Below are 19,098 nucleotides of genomic sequence, written 5' to 3'. Positions count from 1 at the left end.
CAGGATGCATCCTGTTCCTTTAAAATACATTTTTGATATTGTGGAAGAGATGATTATACATGCCTAGTACATTCTTTTATATTTTTATCATTAAATTAAAATATGATTATTTAAGAAACATTTTTTCTTTCCTCCTCCTGACATACTGAATGCTCAGAAATATTCAGAAATATTTTATTCTGAGAGTACCATCAAATATAGAATTTAATTTTTCCACAAGATTACAGTGACAATTTTCTAATTAAAAAAATATTAAAATAAACTTCTCAGTTCAAATGGAATATATACACAATGTCAGCTTCTCAGTTTGCAACTGAATGTGAATTAAAGAATTGATTTGGGTTCCAAAGTGACTTTTAAGATTGATGAGAGAACAGCGAGTGTTTTTTTTTTTAACTAGTTCATATCTTTGGGTAAAGAAGAACCCCAGGAAAGCTAATGTATGCCTTGAAATGTCCTTTCTTTTCACTTTTAGGCAGTTTGTAAATGTGTCGTCACTTTACTCAACAAAATATTGCTTGTGTGTTAATTTTGTTTTGTTTTTTGTATTTTTTTTTCCCTAAACCACTTCTTTTATTCTGAGATGTTCATAATGTTACAGTTTCTACAAAACTAGCAAAACCAAAACCCTTCAGGACCTTGGCACTTTCAAAGAAGGTCCTAACAACCCAAGAGGTTTGACTCAGGTGTTGTGCACTTGCCCCAGGCAAGACACCTGGTTGTAGAATTTGGTCTTCATAATTCCTTCTTCTCAATACCTGATTATTTGGTGGCCATTGATATGTCTCAATGCATTTATATGTATGCTTTTTTCAGTCTATCAACTGAAATATAAGAACTTGAGAGGGAAGAATTGTTTATTTCTGATGGGTCTTGCTTTATCCTGTCAGACATTGTGCACTGTCTCCAGCCTTCTGCTTTCCTCCTCAACTGCTTCCAGCTCCTTGGGAAGCAGCTTTCCTGACCAAGCAGGTTGATTAAAAGTTTTTACTTCACACCATTCACATTTCTCATGTAGCCCTGAGCAGAATCCTATGGATTATTTTTTAATGAGACAGAATTTTAGATTTGAAGTCATTACTGTGCCACACATTTTATTTTATAAAGAAGTCACAATTCCAAAGATTGTCTGTCTTTTGAAAGGTAATTGCGCATAAAGCAAATCAACTAGATGGAAAATAAAATGATGCCTACCCCAAAAACAGTTTAAAGGAAATTCAGGTTTGAGGTTGCTGCATATAAAATCATGACATAAGAATTATACCACAAGCATAGAGAATTCCTCCTGTGCATCCTTGGTCTCCTGTGTTGAGCAGATCATGGAATCTTAATTTTTGCCCTGATAGTTATCCCATGAAAGACCCAGTTGATTATGTTACAGAATACTATGAAATTTTGATGACAGATTTATAAACATAATGGAAGTATTTGACACCAATGATTATTCATTGCTTTTTGTATTTTCAGGGCTTTCCTTAAATTATGGTTTTAAACAATAGTTTATGGTTTGTTGTAATATTAATTCAGTAAGGGCAATAAATCTGATAAATTACAGTAAGAATATATTGAAATTTTTAAGTATTTAGAAACCAACCAAATGACTATGCTTTTATTGCCTCTCGAATTCTATTCATCTAGGCTTTCATTGCAGATATGTCAAAATCCTAATGCTAGTAGCTAATTAATTTCTTTGTATAAGCTCAAACCTGAATGAGAGAAACTTGTGATAACATAGATAATTATTACATAAACAGAGGCACTTTACATATTTGTATGCCACAAAACAGGAAAGTGAAAACCATTAATACATTAGGTATCAGTCAAGCAAGAAGTCATTACTTGGCCTACTAGCCTTCTTGCACTCCTGTTTTAAATACATGCCTAGTATTCAAAGGTACTGATTTGATTAAATCATCCTTCAATGTATAAAAATTTATTCTAAATGGCACTGCATATTGGTAAAGGATATTTTAAAATTTAAATGCTTGTACAATGCATTTGTTCTCTGGATTTACCTAAACAAATAGCCCCTTAGATGCCTTTTAGGACTCTGGCTTAGAAAGAAAACATTGTCTTTGGAGAGGTTTGCCAAGCTCTGTTAATGAAAAGCAACACATTTGTTTTCTTTGCTGCAGGGTGTATTCTGAGTGTGTTGGTAATTGTGCCATTGCAGCTGTATTTCCTGACTGTTAGTTTTATGCTTGATGAAGGATGATAATTAATGTGTTAAACACTCAGTGCATCCTGTTTGGAGGGAAGAGTCTTCTGCTGCAGAATTATAGGGCTATATAACTCAGGCCCCAGAAGTTCAAGTTTTATTTCTAATTAACATATCCTTAGAAAATATAAAAATTCTTTTTAAAATAAATTTACCATAATTAAATTTAGGAACTATAGAGATAGCTCAGTGGGCTAGAGTGCATGCTTTGCATGCAGGATACCCAAATTCCATCCCTGATACCACATAGTCCTCTGAAAATCTCTAGGAGCACTGGCTTCCAAGCTTCCAAACAACTACTGGGAGTAATCCATGACTAGCTGGGAGTAACCCATGACCACCATTGGGTGTGACCCCAAAACAACAACAACAAGGGAAAGAAGTAAATTTAGCATCATCCTCGTATTTTGAAAAATATCCAAGTGACTATTTGAAATTTTGTGAATATTTTGTGGTAGTGTTTCACATGACAATAGTTGTTGCTGTTTATTCTTGCCTGCTATGACTATATTGATTCTACTTTCATTGATTCATTACTTCATTTTAATGTTATGATATATTTTTTAGCATTTTAACATCACAGAAAATTTAGCCTGGAAATTTAGTATAACAGAATGTATTAACACTCTGATGCTGCAATTTGTGTTAATTAAACCATGTTCACATGTGAGCCACCAATGGTATGTGGCAGCATCATTGTATTATTCTTAATAGTTGGAACAGCTCACAGAGTTCACATTTGAAATAAAGAAGATTTTCATTTAAGTGCTCTCCATAAAATAGCAGTGGCTTTTTGTTATCTCATATTTTCAGAGTTATTGATTTAGTAATGTGTTACTAGATGATTTGCATGAGTTATATGCAATGTGTTGATTTTATACTGATTACAGATCATCTGGGAATGTCTTTCACAGAATGCCAGGCTCTTAAGAATACCTGCGTGCACGTTAGGCCACAAAAAGTGTTAAGCAGGGCCGGTGACAGCTCAAAGGTAGGGAGTGTGGGCTTTGCACATGGGAGCCCTGGTTCAGTCCCTGGCCCCACGTGATCCCCTGAGCCCCCAGAGAGCAGATCCAAACATGGAGAGGCGAATAACCCCTGAGCCTTGCCAGGTGTGGCCCCCAAAACAAAAGAACACACACACACACAAGCCAAGTAGAAATATGAATGGTCAAGAAATAGAAATGATCAAGTCATGAGGATAGGAATGGTATGTGACTAGCCATATCTTGTGAGATCAGTCACTTTTATAAAGAAAGTAATCTAGACTAAGAGATTAAAGTGTGTTTTAAAATCTCAATGAAATGTCTTTAGGAAAGCAGTTCTTTTTTTCCCAGCTAACAAACAGATGTAGTCCTGTTTACTCCATCCCCCTAGGATGTCTTTTACTTACCCATTTCTCCATGAATCTAAATCAGGCATGGGTTGGAAGGAGTTAAGTGACTTTTCCCTGAAAAAAAATTCTAAAATTTCCCCTATATCAGTGGCATTCTCTCTCAGATAGCTGACTTGTATGTAGAGTTTAACTCTCTTGAGAAAAGTGAGCACTGAGGGTTTGAACATACACATTGGGAACTGTTCATGAGGAAGACAGAGGAAGATACTTCTACATCTGTATTTTTAAGAGTAGAGTGGTAGATTTAATGAAGATAACCTATAGAAAATCACACCCCCCCCCCATATCATGCTGTATTCTAGTCTCTTTGAAAGGAAAGCCAAGTTTGACTCTGGTTACTTGACAAAGCAAAATTCATGAATAAGAACACCAGCTCTGGGGCTGTCCAGGCCTGATTTTACATCCGGCTCAGCAGTGTCACAGCTCACAGTGACGGTGGAGATGGTGGGAGTTGAGATGGTGGTAGCAGTGGTGGTGAGAATGGAGGTGAGGCGACAGACCTAGTGGTAATGCCAAGAGTCTTAGAATAGAGAGGATGGATATATTTTTTAAAATTTTTTATCAGTGAATCACCATGAGGTACACTTACAGACTTCAAAACTTTTGTGCATGAGTTTCAGTCATACAATGATCAAGTACCCATGCCTCCACCAGTACCCATTCTCTATCACCAATGATCCCAGTGTCTCTCCCATCACCCTCACCCCATCTCCCACCTTCCCTCTGTGGCAGGCACATTCCCTTTTGTTTTTTCTGGAGAGGATGGATATTAAAGATGAATTTGCCAAGAAATTCTCTGCAGGGTTCACAAGACAGACATTGCTGATAATGACACAGAAGGCTTTGTAGAAGTGGCTGGTTCCTTGGCCCAATCTGTTCCTTTTTTCACAGTTTCCATCCTTATGATGATTTTTGCAGTGAATTCATACTTACTGGCTTGTGTGAATGGAAGTGAGATAGGAGGACAAGGATTTGACTTCACTCCAGGCTGACCCAGAGATCTCCTTCTCCCACACATGCTTTGACAGCCACATTCCCAAACCAGTCCTGCAGCCCTCTAGGCTTTGGGTTTGGGTTCTTCTAATTCCCACAGAAAAAGGAGAGGTCTGGGCAGGCCTACAGGCGAGAAAGGCAGAGAAGACCTTCCCACCCCTGCATTAAGGCTAATTCAAAAAAAATGCAGTTTGGCTTTGCAACTGGCTCTTGGTCTGTGCCAAGATTTCTAACTTTAAGGAAACCTGAATTTGAGTTTCCAGCTCAGAACATGTTCAAAAATAACCACTGGAGCAGATGTGCCAATGTTCCTTTCTTTCTCTCCTGGGCTCTAGGACTCAGCACCATTATATGGAACATCATTCTCAAAACCAAAACCACTTTATTTTTTTTCACGATTCAAAAACATCCTTTTCTAAATTTTGTTTTTTTCAAAGTAATATGCCTACCAGGCTTCTTCCATCCACCTCCACACTTCTCAGTTAATCACTTGAACATTTACCAACAAGCCACATGGCTCTGTAGTTACTTGCTTTGAAAATAAAGCCATAATAGTTTTATGAAAATTGGGTAAATATCTCTGCAATGCTGTTTCAGTTGCCAGTCCCAACATGGCAATTACTCATGGCAAATATCCAGAATATTCTTTTAGACTTTCAAGTTTGCTCTTGGTGTCATTACTCTACACAGCATTTAGCAGAATGATTTCTCTTTCCCCAAGCTGCTCCAGGCCAGATCATTAGAAATAGTTGGAATGCATCCAGGTTCCAGTGAGGGAGCGGGGGTGACACTAAACAGGGTGACCACAGGCTCTACCATATTCAGAAAAGGGGGGGCACGGTGGAGTGTGGCTGGTCATCATTCACTTATTTAGCCCAATGGAATTGTTCCAGGCTCTGCTTGTGACTAAGACTACATCCCCCACCTACCCTTATGCCCCAAGTCTTCCTGGATGGGAAAGGCGAATATATTCTCAGAGTGTGGGTAGTTCCTTCATGCCAGACACCCTGCTAAGAGCTGTCAAATAGTGTCTCAGAGAATTTTTCACAGTATTCATGACTCTTGTGTACCAAGGTTGGTATTATAATCACAAAGACCGCTATATTCATATAGAAAGTCCGTGAATTGTACTTAATCCTCAGAATAATGTTGGAAGGTTGGGCACAGTTTTTGTTGTTGTTGTTGTTGTTGTTGTTGTTGTTGCTCTCCTGTTTTAAACGAGGAAACAAAATCCCAGGAAGTCCTAGTAATTCGTGCAAGGCCACAGCTTGGGAATGCAGTCATTCCGGGTATAGGAATGCTCAGGAATTTTTTTTTCTTTTTTTTTTTTATGTGATACTTCTTCCAGGTAGCATTTCTGGCCATGAAGTCAGAGAGCCAGAAGAAAGAAGAATAGCCAACTTTCAAAAAGTGTTGCTATAAAAGTTAAATGAAAGATAGCACTTTGAAATGTTTGCTAGTAGGAAAAACGTATCTTTTGTATGTCAGTCCCTCAGAAACTGTACTATGGTTTCAGAATTTGGAAGAAGCCTTTTCCATTTTCTTGACAATTTCTGTGAAGGGGAGGGTGTGGTATATCATTGTGCTTGGCTTGACTTTTCAGTGCTATTTATTTTCCCAGATATACTATTTTTGAGTTTTTAAAATGATTCAGAGTTGGAGCGATAGCACAGCAGGTAGGGCGTTTGCCTTGCACGCGGTCAACCTGGCCGACCTGGGTTCTGATTCCTCCGCCCCTCTTGGAGAGCCCGGCAAGCTACCGAGAGTATCCCGCCTGCACGGCAAAGCCTGGCAAGCTACCCATGATGTATTCAAAATGCCAAACAGTAACAAATGTCACAATGGAGATGTTACTGGGCCCACTTGAGCAAATCGATGAACAACGGGAGGACCGTGACAGTGACAGTGATAAATGTTTCAAATACCACTCTGCTTACTAGTGGTCTAATGTTCCTTCAGTAAGGTAATTTCCCTCTTGGAGTCACCATTGGCCTATCATGAATACAGTGCTTCTCTGGCTGTACTGAGATGCATTAGAAGATGGAATATATTTCCTAACACAAGATGAACTATCTGGACATCTAATTCCTTTCAGAGCTTCAAAAGCCATTGATACAGAAATAGTCAGAGCTCTCAGTATGAGCTTGATTCTACATGGAATCCTCACTGGGTATGCTCCCCACTGTCCCAAAGGCCTCCAAGTGTTGAAGACTCTTTCCTGTGTTACAGAATGACTTGATCTATTTCCAAATTCCATCTGTTTTCAGGCCACGAGGATGCCTTCCCAGTACCAATTTTCCATTTATTTAAAAGAAAATGATGATCTTGACTTTCATTTTTCTCTACTTTTACTCCAATTTTATTGTTCTATGGTGTCATTCAAAAGTACCTTTTGTTTCTCGATGAATAGTGTTCCTTTTCTAGTTAGCCTCTTTATTAAGGGATGGGTGGGAAGAAACGTGTGCTAAATGTCACGGTTCATACATATCATCCCGCCTCTGCATTTTATTCCCCATGTGCTACTAATTACATAAACACAAACATACACCCAAACTGAGTGTGGTATCTTTAACCATGTTCTGCTTGTGTTTTTCCTTTCATAGACAACTATTTGGCACCTTCATAAACATGCTGTGTAATTACTGGGAAGTAGCATAAGAAAATGAAATGTCATAATTAAAGATTAGGGAGAATGTTACCCCATTGTCATTGTTAAACATTAAGTTTAACTCACTATATTAGTGCTGGTTGCTGGCCTTTTGTCTGTGAAATTTATTTTGCTGAATAGTTTTGCTTTCATTCAGATGAATGTTGCCATTGCTTTTATTTTTCTAATACAGGAAATAGTAACTCCCATTATTATATTAAGCTGTTTCCTTTCTAAGACACTTTTGCAAGCTCTGTCTGCGTGTTTCCTCTGTCACGCTGATCTTATATATTGTGTGTGTGCTTCCTGAAACCATTTAAGCATTGATGGAAACTATTAGCATGTCAGTGCAGCCTTAACAGAAAAGGTTACTTCTTCTAAAAGCATTCTTTCCTCTGCAGAGAACTTTTAGGGCATATATGAGGCTGCATTGCTGCTAATAGTGATTTTCACAAGCCATTTTAGCAGAAGACCTAGTGGATTTGGGGTTTCAAAACGTAATGTATTGACATTTCATCTGTGGGCTTGGTGTTGAATGTGGCTTCCATCAGCCACAGGTTCAGAGTACTTCCATCTGATGGCTGCTTCATGTACGGTCATCCATCCCCCTAGATTTATTTTGCCTGAGCAGGTGTTTGAGTCACACCAAAAATGCCATCACCTCTGACTCTTACAGATGCTGCAGGGTTAAGAGTTTACAGCTGAGTTGTGGACTTTGAAATAATTTAAAGAATTCACCTCAACCCCTTCCCCCAACCCCCAGTTGGGCCTTTATATCCAAACTTAGTTAGAGCCCTGTCCACCACACAGAATTTCCTGTATCTCCTGTTGCACCCAGGAACTCATTTTGAGGGAGAGAAGGGGAACAATAACTCGTGCTCTAACATGTTTCAGAGTTCCTCTCAGCTTCTCTCTGTCTTCAGTGTTTTCCATCTTTTGTTAGAAACAGTTCCACATGTTTTGTTATGGGGGAAGGGAGTTTCCCTTGCTCTGTAAAGAAACATTTAGCTTCGTTTGATCTAATTTTTTTTTTTTGCTTCAAGATATGCTCCTTGAAAATGTTCAAAAAGTGATTGTTGTAATGGTTGTACAACTGTGACTGTGACTTAAAAAAAATCAGTTGTAGACTTTGAATGAATAAATCTTAAAGCTGAGCTCAGTAAAACTGGTAGAGGTATAAGTGCACACAGAGGTTTCTCTTTGTTCAAAATTCTAATTTATAATAAGCCCATGTGCTCAGAATTAATTTTGCTTGCGCTTTTATAAACCTTTACATATCATTCCCCCAAGCTTTTGAATTTCCTAGCTAAGGAGGTCTAATTTTTTTCACTTTATTTTATTTATTCTTCACTTCTTTTTTTTTTTCACCTTAACCTCAGTAGTGACAGTGGGAAGAGAGGAGCAACTGACAAAGAATTATTAATAATAACTTAAAATTAAAGTAGCCACTGGAATTGCAGCTAATCTGTTGGTGAAATACAATAGTGACTTAACTGTGATTGTGGTGATGGGAGCCAACAATTGAGTCCCTGCTAATGGCCCAACAGGGGGAAGGGATAGCAAAAGGAGTGAGTGGTTTACATTACAAAGGGATTGTCTGAGAGTGTGGTTATGAGGGGAGGTCAGGCTGGAGACAGAGGGATGATAACCATAGAGCTGTCAAGGGCATCTCAGGGGCTTAGGCAAGCACTGTGATAGCTTGACACGGACGGCTGAGAGCAGACATGTCCTGGCCCTGCCTAGTGCTGATTGAGTAAAAGAAAATGCAGTGAGAAGATAATTGAGCGAGCCAGCATCCAAGACAAGCTTCACAGACTCCAAAAGTCTTGGATCTCAGTTTGGAGAATATAACTGCTAGAAGGTGTGTGTGTGTGTGTGTGTGTGTGTGTGTGTGTGTGTGTGTGTGTGTGTGTGTGTGTGTGTGTAATACCGTGATTACCAAATCTATTGAAATGAGTAAGTCTTGACATCTATTGAACCACTTATGGTTGCACATTCCCAAACCATGCATGTATATACTAACATGTGCCTTTTATCAGATGCTTGAGCATCACAAATAAAGTTATTATTTCAATCCCCTCACTGTTCCAGTTGTCCTCTAGACATTTCTGCTTCTGCCCAAGGACTATAGATTTCATTTGGATGTTATTAATTATAGAGACTGAAAGAGCAAAATATTATGATAAAACTATAGAGAAAATTTACATGTTGACAAAAGTGGGTAAGGGAGTATTCTCCCTGTGTGACTCTCTCTGGCCTCTTTCTGTTGATCTGCTGAGATCTGTAACTTGCCTACTAGACTCCAGCCTCAGTGCATTCTTTGTGTACTTGAAACAAGCCAAACTATTTCCACCTTTTCTTTCCATTACACTTAAGGCCCCTTCTCCCTCATCTCTGAGCTGCATGCACATGGCTTGTTCCTTGTATTGTTCGGATCTCCAGGAAGAGAAACTCTGCTAACTGAAGGATCACTTTCTATTACTGTTTTGTTTTTACTTGTTTTGTTTTGGGGTCACACTTGGCCATGCTCAAGGCTTATTCCTGGCTCTGAGCTCAGGGATCACTCCTGGCAGGGTCTAGGGGATATTATGAGGTGCCGGGGATCTAATCAAAGTCAGCTGCATGCAAGGCAAGTACCTTAAATGACCAGAAATAGGAGTCATTTAAAAGGATGACACTGTCTTATTGATGTAGTTCTCACAGGAAAAAGCACCAGAAGTCCATTCAGAGGGCATATAAATGGTTAAAGAACTTATATTAGTATGTAAGTGCATGAATATACATTTGTGTATTCAGTGATTATTATATAAAATCTTAATCCCCAAATCGATAAACATGTTTGTGAAATAGCTACACAGTGTTATTGGTTAAGAGGACATCTGTGTACATAATATATACAATGATTTCAATTATATAGCTAGTACAAATATTTTTCAAAATAGGAAATAGGTGAATATAATAACTCAGTAACTTAGGAAATAGAATTACGAGTTTTTTGCCCCCCAAATGTTCTACACGTGTTTTTATTATTTAAAAATTTTTAAATGTCTTAAGGCCTGGAAGGAGAGTACCAAGGTTCAAGAACTTGCCTTGCATTCCAATGACCCTGGTTGGTTTGATTCCTCAGCACACCATGGTTTCCAAGCACTGCCACGGGTCACTTCTATGCACACAGCGAGGAATGGCACTGTCAGGTGTTGCTGAGAAAACACATGCACACACACATACAATGTTGTAAATGCAGTTTGAAGATGGAAAGTCTTTCTTGACTTTGACCATGCCTACTGAATGAAACTTCACAGAAAATGCTGGTAATTGTTCTCTAGTTTTGCACGGACTTAAATAACTTGAAGATGAGCAGGCAGAGTTTTTAGGCCAATGTAGCAGGTTGAACAAAGAAAAGACAAGAGCTGTTAGCATAAAGGAGGTAAGAGCAGACAGGATGAGTTGAATGGGAATATTTGGAAACTCCTGAGCAGTCATTTGGAAGAGAAAAATGAGATCATGTTTTAGAGTATCTTAAAAATTAGCAGTAAGGTTAGGTTAGGAGAAACAGTATTAATCTGAAGCAAAATAGTTATTCTCATACATACAGGGTTTCTTCAGAAATAAAAGATCAGAAGAGATGGCAGACTAGAAAGTACATTCATGAAGAGACCCACATGCTCTTCTCAGTTTCAAGGACTGGCAGAATGTTAATTGAAACCTCTGCAGTAAAGGCATCATTACTTGAGGAACATGCACGGCATGTTGGACCCTTTCATTTGATAAATTAAATCTACCAGGGTACACTCTCTTTTGCTCCAAATCTCATTTAAACAGAATATTTTCACATTCACAAATGACATAAGTTATATGGGTCCATGAGCAAAAACAGTAACATGAGGCACTGGGTATTTTAGGAGAATGATGCTGATATGAAATCAAATCAACATGGAGGAGGGCTGGACCAGTGTCCAGCCTGCTTAAGGCAGGCACCAAAGTCATCACAGCTCTGCCCCACCAGATGCAGCTCTGGGCTCTTCATCCAGCCCTCAAGAAAGTCATCATAAAGCGCTCTGAAGAGCCATATGAAACATAATTGCCTTTGTGTGTGTATGGCGGGGTGGGGGGGGGGGGGGAGGCTAGAGAAGTGAGAGATGAAATGGAGAGACTTGAGGGTCCAAAGGATGAAGGCATGGACCTATTTGAGAGTATAAGAAGAATAAGTCTCTTGAGATGTTTCTTTTGTATTTTTAGGTTTATATTTTAATAAGGGCCAGAAATAGAGATCTTTTTTATAATATCATTTGGTTCTCACAGAAAATTTTTTGTTTTATCTTACCAAGATTTTGTTGCTGGTATAGACACAAGCTTTTTAAATTATATTCATTACCCATTTAATAAATATTGAGAATAGTAATTCCCAGAAATAACTTACCACAAAGAGGCTTACCCATTTTTAATCTACAAAGATTTGAATATACCTGCTTTGTCCACTTTTGGGAGTAAAATTGTCAGAACGTGTTGTCACTATTTTGGGTTTTTTGTTTGTTTGTTTTTTCTTTTAAAGGTTTTGTTGTCTCCCTTTTTTTTAGTACACTGTTTGCAGATTGCAAAATAGCAAGAAAAATCAAATATAAAATTAAGTTTTCTCATCTTCGGAGTAGCAAAAACTTCCACTTTGTCAGTGTGTGGGCGCAAATAGAGCAGAATGTTTATCTTAGCTGCATGCTAAAGATGGAAAATAAAGTTAGCTATAGCCAGAAGGCCTTCTTTTGAATAACTTATCACAAAAGGGAAACATTAATCTAAGGACAAAGCAACTTTATAAGCTAGTATTACTTCAGTGAGTCTGAGAGGATATAAAATTTCACTTCTGTTCACTTGATTGGTTCAAGGAAACCTCCCAGACGTTCTGATTCAACTTTGGTTGCTAGAATCAGTGGCTGTTGAATTTTTAATTGATGGCCTTTTTTTTCTTTGTCTTCCCTACCCCACTCGATTTCTGTGGCTCATTTAGAGCTTACAAGATCCTATGAAAAAACTGGTTGAGAAAGAAGAAAGGAAGAAGATCAGCCCGCAGCAAAGTGCAGAGGCCATAGCAGAAGAGCCAAGTCAGTAAGTCGCAGGCTACTTCTCTTACAAAATCTTTCTTTCCACAAGTAAAGGCAGCAGACTCCTTGCTGACCAAGTCTGATGGGGTCTCGGATATGGAAATTACTCTACTCATTCACTTCTTTATATGGATGTATTAAAATTGAGGCTGAATTCCTCTCATACATCTTTCTGTCAATCCAGGTTTGCTCCCAAAATGAAACTCAAGTCTGAAGAATTAGAAGAGGCAACTTGTGAGGCCTTGTCTAGAGAAGGGGCAAAAGTCCCCTGTGTTCCCTGGTGCTCATGCTTAGGGTCTCAGACTCAGTTTCCAGTTCTTCCTGCTTTCTGGACTCAGCCCCTTTGATCACCACCATTTGCAAGATCCTCCCCTAGATAAGAAATCCCCTGGCTTTGCTCTCATAACGGGAATTACCCTATGAAATTGCCATCTAACACATCTAGTGTTATCACATCTAGGCGTTATCAAGACAAAATTTTGGCCTGTGATGCTGGGTTTTCTACTGTGAAGACCTTCTGTTTTCTTCTCAGTGAAGCGGGGAGCAGCTGTGCGTGTAGGAAGTGATACTCCATTTTCATTTCTTCCCTTTCTAAGAACAAGGGCCCTGCTGTCATTTTAAAAACAGAGATGAACTTTTCCGCAAATAGCATGCATGGATCCTAGTCTCAATAAAGATTTGTCATTTTCTGTAGAGATGTAAGAGCCTGCAGGAATAGGGTTCATCTTAAATGGGTGGACCTAGGAAAACAAAACAGATCACCTACATTTGTTGTACTTCACCCAAACCCCAAAAATGTTGGTGGCAGTTTTGTAGTAAAACCAAGAAAGTAAAACATTTCTAGAAAGTTTCAAATGTTTTTTGTCCCGTGGGAATGTTTGTTACCTTCATCAGGTTTGTAAATTTTAAAGTATAGTCTGGAGAATCTCTTCAGTGCAAATGAAGTTGCTAGAGGAGCAAGGATACAATGTGAATCTAGTTCAGTTGACTGTCTTTGGAAGAGATCAGTTTAATGTCCTCTTGGTAATAGTCATCCTGCAGCTATTATTTGGGGAGCACCTAATACATGGAGCATAGTGCCAGTTGCTGCCTCTTATACAAATCTTCCATGAAGCCACGCCTGGCATTTCCCCCTTGCATAAATGAAAGACTGAGACTCTGGGAACTTTGCTTGTCCGATCAGTTCTGATTCATTTCTAATTTCTCCATTCCTCTGGTATTTAATTACTTTTTTGAAATTTTTTTTAAAAAAGTCACTTCCATAACTATCTAAAATGACCGTGGAATTCTACTAAGGCTTTTGTTATTTTTTTTTTTCAGCAATGGCAGTTAGAGGCTACTTACCCAGTTAGGCCCATCAGGGTGGTGAGGTCCTACTGCCATGCTCTTATGAGGAAGTATAGGAGCTGAAGAGATATTGTTCTTCTAGAATTGAGAGTGAGCCTGCTGGCAATCAACTTGCTGTCCTTTAATCTCTTGCACTGTCCCTTCCTTGATACCAGGAATCACTTTAAACCCCTATTTCCCCTCAGTTGTTTATGGTTTGTTCTTGTTTATGTTTTGGAAAGTGGACAACTGGACTAGATGAGTTAATGCAAGAGCCTGATGATACAGCTGTGCTCCACCCCAGCAGGCCAGGGGCCACCAGAGCTATACCTAGCAATGCTGGGGATAGGGGTATGGTGTGTAATGTAATGTAGGGGATTAAAACAGCCCAGTTGCATGCAGAGCAAATATTCTGACCCCTTGGGCCTTCTCCCTGCCTCCTAACTACAGGCATTAAAGTGTTAACTGTGTCTTTGTTTCACCTAGCTACCCAACTAGATATCTGCAAAATATGCGCCTATGATGAAACCAAGTTCTGTTACTAAGATGCTACACACCAGCCTTAGAATTGGAGAAAGCCAGCAAACTTAACTCCTCTTCAAAAAAAATGCATCGCGTGTAAATGTTTGTGTTTGTGGGTTTGTATGCATGTGCATGTGTGTGGTTATAAGTCATAGGTATTAACAGGAAACCTTGCTCTATCAAAAATGTTAACATTTTCAGAACTAGATTACCAAACATTTATTTTTATTTCAAGGTTAATTTCATTAGAGGATGATAACCAGCACAAGGAATCCTCAAGCTTAAAAAGTAAGTTTGGATTTTTCTTTAACATTGCTTCTGAAAGAACACTGCTCAGCAACCAACTCATTTCCATTCCTGGCAAACTTCTTTTGGGCCTTTATTCTTTGCCAATTAAAGGCTATTAGTTTGCTTCCTATAGTTTCAGCTTTAAAGTTTCAAATATCAGTGATGTGTTAACTCTGTAGTGACATTGGGAAAAGCTCTATATTATGAACCAGAAAATAGTATTACTAGTCACTCCAGTAGCAGGTCTTCCAAAGAGATATTGAGCTCTTTCTTTTCACAAGAAAAGATGATAAAATGTATGCACTTCCCATTACTAGTTCTGCATTTGTGTTTTAGGTGTGGTAGTTTTAGTGCAGTGGCATGGTTGCCTCAGCTGAGTTTCATGCTCATTGCAGTTGTATACTGGGCTCACCCATAGCCACACAGGAGCAGATGGGGAGAGTGTAGGAGCTGCTTTTTTTGTTGCATCACCGTGAGATACATTTACAAAGCTTTTATGTTTGAGTTTCAGTTAGACAATGATCAAACACCAATTTTTCCACCAATGTACATTTTCCATCACTCATATCTCCAAATTCCCTATTCCCACCCATCCCAATTCCTCTCCCTGCCTCTATGGTGGACAATTCCCTCTTTCTTTCTACTTTTGGGCATGATGGTTTGCAATACATACTGAGAGGCCATTGTGTTTGAGAAGGGATCACTAAGTCAATGATGGTTGGAGGTATCACTTCGGATGGGAGATGTGTGCTGAAAGTAGATAAAGGACCAAACAGGAGCTGGTTCTGACACAATGAGAAACTCATCATTATGTTCAAAAGGAGGAGCAGGGTGTTAGCAGATTACAGAATATCCTGTAAAAGACTTATTTCTATTTTTTCTCTTTTTTTGGTCTCCTGCCAACTTGCTAATGCTGATTTTTTGGGGGTTGGGGGCAGAAGAGGGGGATTATTTGATAGAAGGGGGTCAAGAAGGTATGGTAAATGGTGATAGAAATAACAAGATGGCAATACTGAGCCTTTCACTAGGACACAAAATCCCTTAGATGCAAGGGAGAATTTTATGGGTGGTATGAAAACAAAATTATCCCAACCCTCTTTTGGTTGGGACAATCAGGGCCATAGCTGCCCCTCCCTTGCACTTCTGTTTGCTAAGGTAACCTTAATGGAAGAAGGGGCAGACACAGAGACCATGGAACTTCCTCTGTTCCATTCTTTTCCTCAACCCTCTTCTTTCTCTCCTCTTCCCTTACTTTCCAACCACTTGCTTTACTTTATTTAGCCCTTACTTTACTGCTTCATTTGCTTTTTTTCATCTGCCTTTCAACAGAAAAAAAAAAGCCTCACTATTTTCCCTCAAGAGCTTGGCTTCATGTCATCTATTCATGTATGTATATATTATCTTCATATATGTACTGGTTCCTTTGTACACAGTTGCTTACTGAGAGCCACCTCTGTGCCTAACACAGCTCTGGGTACTGGGCATAAGAGGCACACCAGCCATATTCAGACCATTCCAGGATAGGGCTATGGCGGAAAAAGTAAGCAGGTCATCATGTAATATTACACAGGTAATTGGGTAGCTCCAACTCCGGTGAGAATCCAGAGGGCCACAGGCATGTGTGCTAGGAAAACTTCACCGATCTGAGGGGTCAGGGAACTAGATAAATCAAGTGCCATTGCAAGAGTTGCCATTGAGAAACAAAAACAACAACAATAGCAGCAAAACACCCTGGCAAATACAGAGCCATGGAGGACCAAGAGAAGGTCAGAGGAACTGTCCTAGGGTTTAAGAAGGCAGAACAACAGACCCAGCTAATTTCCATGGCCCTGTGAGCACCCTATGTGTCTTTCCACACACTCCAGCCTTCGGATCCTTTAGGAACTGACATTCTAATTTGTTATGTTGTGAGAATCCAGGTAAATATAAATTCCAATTTTATTAAATTGGTATTCATATGAATATAAATATGTAGAAATTATATTTTAAACACCATGTGACAGTATAGAAGCATCAAATATTTTCTTGGTGCAATATGTTCACTTGCTTGTATCATTTGCATAATATGTGAGATTGTAAATGTTGATCACCTTGTTTTATATATACAGTGAATGGAATACATTACAATGAAGTGTCTTCTGGTTTTTATTTTGTGACCTGAAGAGAGTCTAATGTGTCTATGAGCACACCAAGTTTTAACACTGTTTTATTATACATATAATATAGACACAGACACACACAGATGTTATTGTTTAGAGCAGGTTTTGGTTCACAAAAAATTGGGCAGGAGTCACAAAGATTTGTTTCTAAGCCCCTTGTCCACATACATAGCATAAACACTAGAGTAATACATTAGTTACAAGCAGTGAACCAATGATGACACATCTTTATCAACTATATCATAGTTTAGGGTTTGCTTTTGCTGTTGCACACTGTGCTGACACAGAACAATGTGTCCTCTAACACAGTATGATATGGAATAGTTTGATTGTCCCCCAAATCCTCTGTGCTTCCCCATTCTTCTCCCCCTCCTAAAACCCATTTCATCTCTGATGCTTTCACAGTTTCTGTAATTTTGCCTTTTCCAAAATGCCGAATAGTTGAAATTGTGCAGTATGAAGAGCCCTTTCATTTTTGGCTCTCTCACTCATCTGCCCTTCTAGCTAGGACCACCTGTACCATCAAGTTCACTTAAACATCATGTGAAATTTTAAGTCAGTGTCATAGTTTTTCTAGATTATCTACCAAAGCAACAATGCAGGGCTGTGGGCTAGGGAGATAGCTCAGGTAGCAGAGAGCACGTGCCTGCCATGTGTGAGGCTTGGATTTCTGTCCAGGTACTGAAAGGCCCCCAGGAAGCTCTTGGAGTGGCCCCTACAAAAATAAGCAATAAAGAGATTCAGAGTTGTTCATTCAGCATTTATTGAGAGCAAATTGCTGGAGTAAGAAGTAATCTGAGGACCTCTGTGTCTTCATGGATGAGTTTGCAGATGCCTTTTCTTCCAAAATCTGTGAATTTACCTATGTTGCAATAGTATGTGAACATGTATACAATTCTGAATTGGTTATAACCAATTGCATGTGTTACATTTACAGCTGAAGATGGAAAAAGTATTTTATCTGCCTTAGACAAAAGCTCTACACATAATGCATGCTCAGGTAATCTAAGGGAAGATGACTGAATTCTAATAATTTAATTCACAGTCCTTACAAAATAAAACTGATTCATAATTTTATTTTCTTTTCCCTTTAATAAATTTATAGATGAACTCTTAGACATGGAACCTGAGGAAGGCGGTAAGACTTATACATTTCTATCTTGTTTAATATTTCAATCCTGTTTTTTACATAGAGGGAGGATTTTATGATTATTTTTTGAATACCTTTACATGCCCAAGCAGTTGATTTTAGATTTTTATTGATAATTTTTCATATACCTAATTACAAATTAGTGTGAGTGGGTCTTTCATGTTCAGTATAATTTTATAATGTGTAGACTACTAAAGCTGAAAGTTTTATTTTAGAGGTTGTCTATTAAAGTAGAGAGAAACATGGCTTTCAGACAGAGGTGGAATTAAGCATTGATTCTACCATAAAATGATCTACATGAAGATAAGCACTTTTTTTATACTTGAAATCTTTGAGATTTTGTTATTCTCTTTGTAAAATGGAAACAAAAGCCATGATCTTGCTGGCTCATCATCTGGATTGAAGTTCAAGGGACTCTCTTCTTGGTGACCAGTTGAGATAGTAAGACTAGAAATATTGAGGTGTATACTGTGCTAAACATTTCATTGAATCTCAGATCCATGATGGGACAGAGAATATTACAGGGGTTAAGTGCAGTACATTTGATTCCCAATACCACTGGGCCCTTCGACAGCAGCAGGACCCTTCGACCAGAGTCACCTGGTTGTCCCCAGCACTGCAGGCCCCAAAGTAGCAATGGATCCTCAGACCTTAGCAGTGATCTTAGCAGTAGGTCTTGTTGGTGAGAATTTCCTGGAATTAGTCCCCAGGCTCCATGTGTACCACAGGGTGTTCCCATCCCCAATAAATCAATAAATGCAGTGTTTTTCTGGTTAGGTCCCACACACAAGTTCACCCAACCTGACATCATTTATTAAACACTTTCATACTGCCCCCACCCTACCCCACCTCTGCAAAAAGAAACCATGGGTTTTGATAGGACATGCCTAGTCTTTAGTGAATCTAAGAAATTTACTATTTGAGGCCTTTAGTATATGACCTTTGCCTTCCATAGCTGCCAAGGATTTATATATAATGACTCTACAGGAGTCCAAAACTACCCCTGAGATTCTGAGCTAAACTCTACAGCACCCCTGGCCCTGTATGTCTAGCACACAGTATGTCCGGGCCTTTCTGATGGGACTAAATAAGGGTCAAGATAATCCCATTCCACAGACCTCAGTTAAACAGGACTGACATCTGAACTGATCTGGATTGTATCCCAAAGGGTGAGAGGAAGACAATATGGAAAACAGAGCATTAGTGTTTTTTCAAAATGGCATTATAGCAGAATGCCAGCATTAAACTCCCAGGGTTTAGGATTATCAGTTTGTGGTTAGAAACATGTTTTCCCCCTCTTTTA

The 19,098-nt window shown here is 38.9% G+C and overlaps 1 protein-coding gene across 8 annotated transcripts in view; it reads left to right on the top strand.

The window, feature by feature from the left end:
- Positions 1–19,098, top strand: part of ICA1 (islet cell autoantigen 1) — a 182,982-nt gene that overhangs the window by 140,021 nt on the left and 23,863 nt on the right. For 7 of the 8 annotated variants that reach the window (XM_056118411.1, XM_056118413.1, XM_056118409.1 and 4 more), the window contains exons 9-12: positions 12,257–12,354; positions 14,434–14,486; positions 17,583–17,645; positions 17,751–17,783. In XM_056118411.1, coding sequence (XP_055974386.1) covers positions 12,257–12,354; positions 14,434–14,486; positions 17,583–17,645; positions 17,751–17,783 — 247 coding nt within the window. The remainder of the gene's footprint in view (positions 1–12,256; positions 12,355–14,433; positions 14,487–17,582; positions 17,646–17,750; positions 17,784–19,098) is intronic. The other variant, XM_056118415.1, reaches the window with a different exon arrangement.

This window comes from Sorex fumeus, unplaced genomic scaffold (assembly GCF_029834395.1).
Source record: "Sorex fumeus unplaced genomic scaffold, SorFum_2.1 ptg000037l, whole genome shotgun sequence".
In the NCBI taxonomy this organism is placed as follows: Eukaryota; Metazoa; Chordata; class Mammalia; order Eulipotyphla; family Soricidae; genus Sorex; species Sorex fumeus.
The sequence above is the reverse complement of the archived record's forward strand: the minus strand, read 5'-3'. Positions and strand labels throughout refer to the sequence as shown.